The sequence below is a fragment of the Pelodiscus sinensis genome, chromosome 20 (assembly GCF_052426305.1).
Source record: "Pelodiscus sinensis isolate ZL-2025 chromosome 20, ASM5242630v1, whole genome shotgun sequence".
Taxonomy (NCBI): Eukaryota; Metazoa; Chordata; order Testudines; family Trionychidae; genus Pelodiscus; species Pelodiscus sinensis.
The window spans coordinates 29,093,698-29,105,105 of NC_143071.1; the positions used below are offsets into that span (position 1 = coordinate 29,093,698).

General features: G+C 48.3%; 1 protein-coding gene across 2 annotated transcripts; it reads right to left on the reverse strand.

Moving 5' to 3' along the window:
* Positions 1 to 277: 277 nt before the first annotated feature.
* On the reverse strand, positions 278 to 7,844 carry TMEM238L (transmembrane protein 238 like). 2 transcript variants are annotated; one of them, XR_016347538.1, is made up of 2 exons: positions 7,287 to 7,844; positions 278 to 1,124 (listed from the first exon to the last, which is right to left on the reverse strand). XR_016347538.1 is itself a non-coding variant. In XM_089771872.1 (2 exons), exon 1 carries the CDS (start codon positions 7,795 to 7,797, stop codon positions 7,381 to 7,383), a length of 417 nt encoding a protein of 138 aa, XP_089627998.1. In that variant the 5' UTR covers positions 7,798 to 7,844; the 3' UTR covers positions 278 to 1,124; positions 7,364 to 7,380. The 2 variants fall into 2 exon arrangements, 1 of the variants encoding a protein (XP_089627998.1); XM_089771872.1 differs by having other exon boundaries at positions 7,364 to 7,844.
* Positions 7,845 to 11,408: the final 3,564 nt, after the last annotated feature.

Here is an 11,408-nt window from a genome sequence, read left to right on the forward strand (position 1 = left end):
CCCGGGCGCACGGCTATGGGGGGCGGGCGCACCGGCCCCAGGCACACGGCTATGGGGGGCGGGCGCACCGGCCCCAGGCGCACGGCTATGGGGGGGTGCGCTGCAGCGGCCCCGGGCGCACGGCTATGGGGGGTGCGCTGCAGCGGCCCCGGGCGCACGGCTATGGGGGGCGGGCGCACCGGCCCCAGGCACACGGCTATGGGGGGCGGGCGCACCGGCCCCAGGCGCACGGCTATGGGGGGCGGGCGCACTGGCCCCAGGCGCACGGCTATGGGGGGGTCTGCCCCCGGGCACGCAAGTGTCCCTGCCGGCCAACGGCCATGCCCCCGGGCACCCAGCAGCCTCAAATGGTTGGGGACCCTGGGCTATAAGTTATGAGAAGTGGAAGCTATGGACCAAATTTGGTGGTCCTAGCTCTTACCGCTTAGGAGGGGTTCTTGAACAAAAAACAAACTCTCAAATATACCTGTGGAGACAGTAATTACATGGTCACACTTTTCCGCAAGACCCACCCTCATTCCTTTCCACAAGGGACAAAGTCTACAAATAAATGTTTTGCTCCACTCCAGTTCATCACATTCCAAAGGCTCCATCAGATTCAATAAATATAAGTTTAATACATTTAAAAATTCAAATTCCCAGTGCTCTTATGTAAAGAGCTGGACATAAAATGGAACTGCAATACCTGTGAACATTGGAACCGCAATACCTGTGAACATTAGGAAGACAGCATAAAAAAGGAGGAGCTGAATACTAAATAAGTCAGCCTCAGTATGGGTTTCATCCATCATATACAAGAGGCAAACATTGTCCATACATGCTGGGGAATATAAAAATAATGGTGTTCCCATACAAAATATAACTAAGCTTCCTTGTGAAAATACAATACTGTGAAGCATTTTCCTAGTGAAGGTGCAATACTGAAGGCATTGTCTGAGCACACGTCCTAGGTCAGTGAGTACAGATGTGCAGATTTCAGTTGAAGGCTTCAAAGTGTAACCCTTTGGCAGAACCGTCTAGCAAAATGAGCATCTTCCACTGGCCGCTGCCGCTTGATGACTAGCCAGGATTTTCAGATGGAGAAGATTCAAGCTGAGTGGGTGAGGGCAATAGCTCCACGCATTCTAGAAAGCAAAGACAACTCAATTGGCTTCCATCCAATCGCACAGTCACATGAGCAACTAGTGCGGATTCATTTGAGTCCTCTGACATAGTTCAAGGTTGGAAGGCATCAGGGAAGATGGAAATAGCAGTCAGTACCAGAAACAGCATCTGCACAGACTCACCCACCGAGAAATGTTATTTCAGCAATTTTAAGAAGTTCTGTGTTAGAGACAGACTGGGTTGCTGGCGATCAGTAGGGCAGAAGTGCTAGCACTTGGAGGCAGAGACCATGAGCATGAAGCCATTGAACTCTATTCTTACTGTGATGGCGCGTTGGGGTTTTCCCGTCTCCTGCACCCCTGTAGTGGCACGAACAGACTCCACCAGCCAGTAGAATAGAGGGAGTTTATTGCTTCTCCAGGATACAGCCCAGCACAGATGTAATCTGGTTCCAGGGCAGGCCTAGGATGCCTCAGCCCCCCTTGAGATGGGGGAGCCTGGGCCCCTAAATCCCAGCCCGTTGCCTAGGCTGCTTCCTCCATGATACCAGCCAGAAACCTCACCAACTCACTTCCCACCCTGCCCCCAGCCAGGGCTCCACTCCCCTTCTTCCCATTGTTCTGCTCCCTGGGAGATAACTGGTCAGACAGGTTAGAAGCCCCCTTGCATAATGACTCATCCCCTGCCCTGCTGGGCCGTGCTGCAGCCAGCAGAGGTCACTCACAACCCACTGCCCAGCCTAGCAACCAGCAAGGTACCCCCACTACGTCACACTTACATCCAACCAGACTGCCATAGATGTGCCATGGTGCCCAGTGAGTTCTAGCCTGGGTGAGTTCTAGCCTGGGTGGTCTCCAGGCCAGTGTAAAGCTGGGTACGAGATATCAGAACAGCCTGTGTCATAATTCAGTCTTGCTGTGAAGAGGGTTTCATTTACAAGAATTAATATTAGAGCTAGGCTGTCTCTACATTTAAGCCATGTCAGTGCAAACACTATGCCAATGAGAGGAATTCTCCTTTTACCAGATGTGCTAGTTGCCAGAAGCCTTTTGTCAACCTAGTGCTTACATGGGGACTTCAGTTGGCTTAACTACGCTGTTCAGGGGTGTGGATTTTAAGACCCCTGGCCAACATAATTAAGACCACCTAGTTTTCTAGTGTAGAGTGGGCCTATGGGGACAGAAGAATTCTTCTGACATTCTAGTACTGTCAATACTAGGGGTTAGGTTGGCAAAGCTACATCTCAGGAGTGTGGATTTTTCACCCCCTTGAGATGTAGCTATGCCAGTGTTAGTAGCTAGTACAGACCAGCCCTTAGAGGGAGATTATTATTTCACCAAAACTGACCCACATAACTGCTTTCAAAACACTAGAAATTCCAATCTGGTCTGCTCTGTAGGACTCCAGTGACCAGAGAACTGGAGAGATTATGACATTGCAAAAATTGTTAGGTTGGTCACAGGGAGAGAAGTTTAGAAAAAAATATTTTACTTCCGTGACTAAACAGTTTATTAAATCCAGTGTGCCTGCACCTAGTGTTATATGTATAGGTGTGACTACCTGCCCTTTCCTGATTATTCTTTGCAGCCACTCCAGTCATGCCCAGTAAAAAATATAATTAAAATATAAATAGTTAACAATTTGGATTATTATTTAATAAGTTAAAACCGTCATATGGAGAAGCACAGGTGAAACTGTAGTCATGGATATAGAGGTACTAACAAATAATCCATGATAATTTAAAAGCAAAGTTAAAATATGGAGAAATAAATTATATAAACATAATGGGATACTCAGAATGGAGCTCTGGGATCACTTTCACTGCACATTGCCATCATGTCAGTAGTGGCAGACTAGAGTCTACTTAAATCTTCCTTAAAATTCTTTCCTCTCAGCTCCAAAAAGGCTTAATAATTCATTGTTATAATGGCTCCATTTGCCTTGAGCCCCAATTATGAGGCTAAAAAAGTGGCCATTTCTTCTGCCAGTTAGTTCTTCAATATGCTCTTCCAAATCAGAGTGATGGGTCACCTTTTCTCCAAACTATCAGAATTGGCTACCATTGAATGGTAACATTCATGACCACTAGTTTCCCCTCTAACAAAATCAATATCGCGCTTATGCAAACAGCCATCTTTATTCCTTAAATATGGTTCCACTATCGCTTTCCATCCCCATTTACCTATTTTATCAATAACAACATCTACTACTCTGTTATGTGCTCACAGAACACATTCTAATTGCCCTCCACCCAATGTAGGTCCTTCAGGAAAAGGGCAGCTTTGACCAGAAGTGATATTCCAGGTATTTCTAAAGATGTTAAACAAGTAGAGAAGAGATACTGATGCTATATTACATGTTCCTTTTGGGAGGAATGTATCCAGCAGGACAGCAGAAAAAACCAACAGCAAGGTACACAAGGTCTGGGGAAGAGGGCTTAAACATTGAGTTTTAGATTTACTTCTGTGTTGTGCATCATTGAAGTGGAACTAGGAAAAGGTTCCTTAAAGAACTAGAATTCTTCTCTACATCTAAACTACACCCCTCTGTCAGCAGAGGGATGTAAATGAAGCACTTTGAAAGTGCAAATGAAGCACGGGATATTTAATCACATCATGGCGCTGTTTCACCTCATTTTCTGAGTACAAGATCTTTTGAAACATCGCCCTGTTGTTGAAAAAACCATATCTAAACTGCGGTTTCACTTTTGAGATGGTGCTTGTTTGAAACAGCACCATGATGTGATTATGCAAATGAAGCATGAGATATTTAAATTCCCACTTCATTTGCATTTTCGAAGTGCTTCATTTCTATCCCTCTGCCGACAGAGGGGTGTAGTTTAGAGGTAGCCACTTCTACATAGGTTTTTGGAGCAAAGAGGTTTTGAGGAACCTCGAAACTTGTGACCTATTCTATCTAGAATTACATCCATTTGCAAGGTAGCTTTATAAAAGGATTTGGATTTCTTCCCTTCTACTGCACCTTGCTGCTATAGATCCTTGGGGGGCTGGAAGGTGAAGTCCACCAGCAGGGAGACACCTCACAGCTACATGTGAGAAAAGCTCCATTCATGTGTCAGCCTGCCAAAGCCATTAACACAGCTGGAAGCCAGGGAAGAGAAGACCCACTATGACACAGGCTGGCTGGCAGAGATTTGAGAAAGCAATCACCATTCTCCCCAAGATGAAATCACATGACATTTGAAAAATACTTGGGGATTGGCTAGAATCAAGTCAGGTGTGAATATCTTGCTCTGTGGTTTTACATTGTAAATAGAATAGGTCACAAGTTTTAAGGTTCCTACCTCCTCATCTACATAAGTTGTTAGAACAACTCTGAAGAACTCTGTCTTTAGCCCACATGCCAAGAAACCAACTGGAAAGTGATTCATCTGGAAAAATCGATGCCAGACCCTTTCCTCCTGAAGAGGCAGAGCTAGCTTGTCACAAAACAGGATTCTCCCTTGACACAATCCAAGGCCGGTTGTGTCAGTGTGCAAGAGCTGGCTGGCTCATCATGGGCACAAGACACCATATCACTCCAATTACAGCTTCTTCAAGGCTGCAGAGCCATGACATTTTCCACGTTGTTTCAAGCCTGGGTAAGCTCGAGTGCCAATCCCACTGCACCAGTAGGAATCATTTTACTCTGGGATTTATACCAGCACATCTCTATCAGTGGTTAGAAAGCCTTGGGTCTTAGGTACAGAGGCATTTCTCTCTTCCATAAACACTCTAATGCTACTTAAAGCATCCACTCCTTTACTGCAGTAATTGAACAGTGAGCATTCCCATGGGCCACAAGCCATTTTGTTCTGACACTGAAGAAAGTAACCAGTCCTGTGGCACCTTAGAAACTAACAGATTTATTAGGTCATGAACTCATGGGCAAAATCCACTTCCGATGAGTTGAAGTAGGAATTACAGATCCTTGGTATATACAACAGCAAAAGCAGTTACAGTACCAGACAACTGTAGGATCAGGGTTAATGAAGCTAATTGAGTCAGGCTGGATGTGTTTCATTCATAGCATTTGATGTGGGAATGTGAATATCAAAGGTGGGGAAATTGCCTTTGTAGTGCATTAACCAGTTAAAATCTTTATTCAATGCTATGACTGAGACATCCAGCCTGACTTGCTTCATTAACACTGGTCCTACAATTGACAGGTAATTGCTTTTGTAGTTATAGCATGGAATCTGTAATTCCCACACCAACTCATCTGAAGTGGATCTTACCCACAAAAGCTCCTAAGCCTCAGGTGCCACAGGACCACTTTTTTTAAAAGATACAGATTAACTAGTTCCCCTCTGAGGAGGAAAGTAGTGAGGCATCTGTGCTAGACATGCCACCATTGGTCCTGCTACCAGACAGAGGGAAACTGCAGCTTTGGTTGAAGTCCACAAAGGAAGTGGGCTCTTAGAAAAGGGGATTTCCCCGGCTGCGGTCAGAGGGCTGGGCAGCAGAGCTGCAGGGGTTTCTGCTCACCAGGATGTTAGAAGTTGCTTGGACTCTGCAGCTCCCTCCCCAGCAATCCGGGGCTGGAAAGGCAGCAGAGTCTAGCCGGTGGAGAAGACACTGAGGTTCCAGTTCTGGCCCCAGTGGCTTATGCAGCCAGCCCGCCCCCGGGCATCATGCAGAACACCCCAGCATAGAATCATAGAATCATAGGACTGGAAGGGACCTCGAGAGGTCATCGAGTCCAGCCCCCCGCCCTCAAGGCAGGATCAAGCTCCGTCTACACCATCCCTGACAGATGTCTATCTAACCTGTTCTTAAATATCTCCAGAGAGGGAGATTCCACCACCTCCCTTGGCAATTTATTCCAATATTTGACCACCCTGACAGTTAGGAATTTTTTCCTAATGTCCAATCTAAACCTCCCCTGCTGCACTTTAAGCCCATTACTCCTTGTCCTGTCCTCAGAAACCAAGAGGAACAAATTTTCTCCTTCCTCCTTGTGACACCCTTTTAGATATTTGAAAACCGCTATCATGTCCCCCCTTAATCTTCTTTTTTCCAAACTAAACAAGCCCAGTTCATGAAGCCTGGCTTCATAGGTCATGTTCTCTAAACCTTTAATCATTCTTGTCGCTCTTCTCTGTACCCTTTCCAATTTCTCCACATCTTTCTTGAAATGTGGCGCCCAGAACTGGACACAGTACTCCAGCTGAGGCTTAACTAGTGCAGAGTAGAGCGGCAGAATGACTTCACGAGTTTTGCTTACAACACACCTGTTGATACAACCTAGAATCATATTTGCTTTTTTTGCAACAGCATCACACTGTTGGCTCATATTCAACTTGTGGTCCACTATGACCCCTAGATCCCTTTCCGCCATGCTCCTTCCTAGACAGTCGCTTCCCATCTTGTATGTATGGAACTGATTGTTCCTTCCTAAGTGGAGCACTTTGCATTTCTCCTTATTAAACCTCATCCTGTTTACCTCTGACCATTTCTCTAACTTGCTAAGGTCATTTTGAATTATGTCCCTATCCTCCAAAGAAGTTGCAACCCCACCCAGTTTGGTATCATCTGCAAACTTAATAAGCGTACTCTCTATCCCAATATCTACATCATTGATGAAGATATTGAACAGTACGGGTCCCAAAACAGACCCTTGAGGAACTCCACTTGTTATCCCTTTCCAGCAGGATTTAGAACCGTTAACAACAACTCTCTGACTACGGTTATCCAGCCAATTATGCACCCACCTTATCGTGGCCCTATCTAAGTTATATTTGCCTAGTTTATCAATAAGAATATCATGCGAGACCGTATCAAATGCCTTACTAAAGTCTAGGTATATGACATCCACCGCTTCTCCCTTATCCACAAGGCTCGTTATCTTATCAAAGAAAGCTATCAGATTAGTTTGGCATGACTTGTTCTTCACAAACCCATGCTGGCTATTCCCTATCACTTTATTACCTTCCAAGTGTTTGCATATGATTTCCTTAATTACCTGCTCCATTATCTTCCCCGGGACAGACGTTAAACTGACCGGTCTGTAGTTTCCTGGGTTGTTCTTATTCCCCTTTTTATAGATGGGCACAATATTTGCCCTTTTCCAGTCTTCTGGAATCTCCCCTGTCTGCCATGATTTTTCAAAGATCCCTGCCAGTGTCAGGAACCAGAGCCTAGCTCCAGAGTCAATATCCCTGCCCCGCACACAGCTCTTACCCTGGCGGGGCTGCTCCCCATGCAGAGCCCCAACTTGGCGGTCCCGGGCGCGGCTAGCCAAGGGCCCGGGCTGTTACCTGCCTCCCCGGCGGGCTCACACCTGGTCCCTGGGCGCTCCCGGGCTCTCCACAGCGCACAAGCGACAGAGCTCCAGCGAGCCGGGCGCTGGTGGGGAAGGGCCGGGCGGCTGCGGGCGGCGCTGGGACAAGTGCTCCGAGAGTTTGCTGGCCAGGCGCAGCAGGCTGGAGCGCGGCCCGGGCGCGGGGCTACGGGCCCCCAGGGGCAGTTCAGAGGCCGGCACCCCGTGCAGGTTCCCCGCGTACCACAGCAGCCAACAGAGCAGCGAGAGGAAAAGCAGCAGCGCGCCGGACAGCACCAGGCAGTCCCCGTAGAGCCGCCCGGCCCGGGCTGGCTGTGCCACCGCCCCCACTAGTACCAAAGCCAGCCCGGCGGCGTCCAGGACCATCGCCCCCAGCAGGAAAACTACGCAGCGCCCGCAGCCTTGAGCCATTGCAGCGCCGCCTGCAGCGCCGCGCACCTGGCTGGGATGAGCAGAAGCAGCCGCAGGCCCCGCCTCCTTTACAGGTAGCATAAGCCACGCCCACTCGGGAGCCGCGCCCTCCTCATCTATATAAAGCCCAGAGCGCGCCTTTCCCTTTCTATAGAAAGGGGCTGGTCGGTTCTGCGCGTGTGGGCGCTTGCTGGGACTGCCTGGGTGCAGCCAGAGGGTGCCTCTGGTTCTTTGTAGGGCCAGTGCTGATCAGCTTTGCCTTGCAGAATGGCCGTAGCTTTACACCCGTACGAGGCTGGGTAGCAGGGTTAGAGCTGGCCATGGGAACAGGAAGCAAACGGTGGGTGGAGACAATTTACCACCCTCGTTTTATTCCCGTGCAGAACCGTAAGGTTACTGCTGATAGGCTGTGTAGGGCTGTGGAGTGCTGTGCCTCAGTTTCCCTTTGAGTCAAGTGAGGGGCATAGGTCTTTGCCTTTGTACGTAGCTTTGAAAATGAGAGGAAAACTCACATCCCTGAGAGCTGTAGTTAAACAGACTGGAGCCTAGGTACAGATGCTCCTAGGTTAATAGAAGAATCCTTTTCTCCACCTGGTTACTGCCTCTCAGGGTATAGGGAGAGGGGTTCATTTATTACAGTGAGGGGAAACCGGATTATACCAAGCGTCTCTCTTACAGCAGAGCAGCTGCAGTGCAGCTAAAATTGCAGAAAGCAACGTAATTGCACCGTCTCCATTGAATGTTGCATCTGCAACCCTTGTCTCTTCAATCTTGTAGCCTCTCAGCAAAACATAGGCACTTCTTGGCCTTATCTGCTCATGGGGTTATTCAGGAACAGCTATTCCTAAATAGCTCCATGGGTGGGCCCTCTGATGTTTGGAATAGGATCACTTTGTTCCTAGTTAGCTTGACCCATGGTTAACGCCATGCATAGACAAACTCTTAAGCTATGTCCACAGAGGCAGCTTTTAGCCATGAGGTTGTGTCAACGCAGCCCTGTTGCTGAGGTGGCTTGTCTGAAAGCTTTTTGTTGGCACTTTTGCTGATAAAATACCTCTAGCCCCCACAAGCAGCTTTTGCATTGTCGTCAGGCAAGAGCTCCTGCCAACAAAGTAGCATTCACACTTGCACTTGCCACAGCAAAACTTTTGTTGTGGGGGGCTGGTGTTAAGCATCCATGCATGGCAAAATTTAGTCGATGAACTGCAAGTGTAGACGAAGCCTTAGATTGCAAACCAGCAGGAGCTGTATTGATGCACATCAATTTTTAGGTGGTGAATTTACCTTAGGGGTTTGCCTTGTGTTGCTTCTGTTGGGAAAGTATAGACAAAGCCACAGCTTTCCAGTCCCCCAGAAATGGGGCGGGGTGCAATATGAAGGAGATAACTAGTACTAGAAATTGTATGTAGGGCCTGAGATTTGGGGTGTGGCTAACGGGTCTAATATTCAGATTCACTTGGTGCTATATCCAGACAGTAACAAACAGCGTATTCAGGGAAGGATACAGACTGTTGCCTACGGGTGTTTGTACAAAGTTGGTCAGCCAGGAATGAGTGAAGATACAGATCAATCTAATGATTTCAATGGGAGTAAGAAACTCCGTTTGATCATATTCATCTTGTATAAAACATTGCAGTATAAAGCATGTATAAAGCTGACAAAAATGCACAGAATGACTTGTGTGAAAAAAATAACAGCCCCTCTCTACCACTCTCCCTGGTTTTCCTGGTTCCTGCCATGTCTAACCAGAAAATCCCCAAGGCTGCGGGGAAGGTACAACCCCAACCCCAACAAAGTCAGAACATGGGGGGCAGGTTTCCCAGCATGGAGCGTCCTAGGTTACTGGGGCTCTGAAGAGTGGCAAGAACATTGAGAAGTGTATGCGAGATAGTGGTATCCAATGTGCTTCTCCTCAGAGCCCTGGTGATCTAAAATGCTCTGTGCCCCTCCCCGGGGCAATTGATAATTGCTGTTATCACTAAGTAGTTACGCTGTCAAAATACCAGTTGCAAATGGTGTCCAGTGATGGTATCTCTCACCAGGGCAAAGCCAGGATCCTATTCCTGCTAATTCAATAGCATGGCTTAATTTTCCTTTCCAAAGGTGATCTGAGCACCCTACCTCTCTGTGACTTCACTGGGATTTGGGGTGCTCAAACCAAGGGCTAATCTAGGAGCTGTCTAAAGGGACACAGAAGCAGCTCCCAGATGTGTTGACCGTAAGAGTGGGTGCCGTGCTGTTGGTCCCAGAAGGTTACAGGCGGTGAGTGAGGCAATCTCTCTCATTGCTCCAGTGCCTCCCCAACAGACGTGGGTCCAGTAACAGACATTCCCTCACCCACCTTGTTTCTTTACAGGGAGAGACACCATCCATGTGCCAATCACTGCTGATATTTCACCTGAGATTGTGGGGAGAAGAGACACCAGGTTAGAGCACTAGAGCTGAGACGAGAGGAGAAAATGTGTTTCTGGATTTCAAGGTGTTGACAGGGAATTTGCCAGCCCTTGGTGCATGGTCTGATTCCCGGTTTCTCCGAAGTTGAGCTCACTGCAGCCAATGGGAAGAGAGTCTCTGGTGCATCAACACTGGCAGGAGCTGGGCCTTGTGTGTTTATTTGTATTGCAGAAGAGCCAGGAGCTCTAACCATGGCCCGGGCTCCCATTGTGCTGGACGCTGGACAAATATAAAACAGACAGATGATCCCTGCCCCCAGGAGCCTGGGTTTCCCCTCTGTGTGTGGGTCTGTCACTCAGGAACAGGGACAGAACATTTCCTGTTTAAGTACAAAAAATAGTAAACAGCAAGTGCTTGGGGGCTCAGGGCAAAACCAACAACTGGAAGGACTTCAGACTTACCTTTGGAAACTGGGTACAGTGCCCCTTGAAACCAGGGTGCTAGGGATTGTTAATAGTAGGGGTGCTGAAAACCAGCCTCTTTGCCTGTCCACCCACCTGCCCCTGAGGTGGGGCCTGGAACAGGGTTGTTTTCCTGGGAGGGACAGACCTGGACAGAGGAAAGGGGCTGAGGCAGGGTCCACAGCTGGAGATGATGCCGGGAGCAGTGCCCTGGGGATAGGATGGTAGTTGGGGACACAGACTGCATGGGGATAGCAGCAAGCACCCTGGGTAAAATGTGGGGGGTGCTGCAGGACCCCCCGCATCCCTCGTTCCTATGTGCTGAGAGGGGCTGGGATGTTTTATCGTGCATGTCTTAGTTTCATTCAGGATGCAAAGGGCTGGTATTTTAGATCAGACAAAAACCAGGCTATACCGGAAATCTCAAGGGGAAGCCTGTTCCTGTGACATTACCCGCCCAGCCCCCAGATGAAAGAGGTTGGAAAACAGATAAGCATCTGAGAAGCATCTGGACTTTCAGCTCATTAGGCATGCTGAGCCTCTGAACCTTTAGCGGTTCCCCCATGCACCACGTTCCACCCGGATACCAGACTGCTCCCAGATGATTCTTCTGCTGGGTATGGCTTGCAGGAGCTCAGATCTGCAGAAGTGCTGTAAATGTTCTCAGCCCACCTGACCCAGTAAACAATTTCCCCTTCTGTGCTGGCTTCCGCTGAAACACGATATTCCCGCAGAGTCGGTGAGATCCATCAGGAA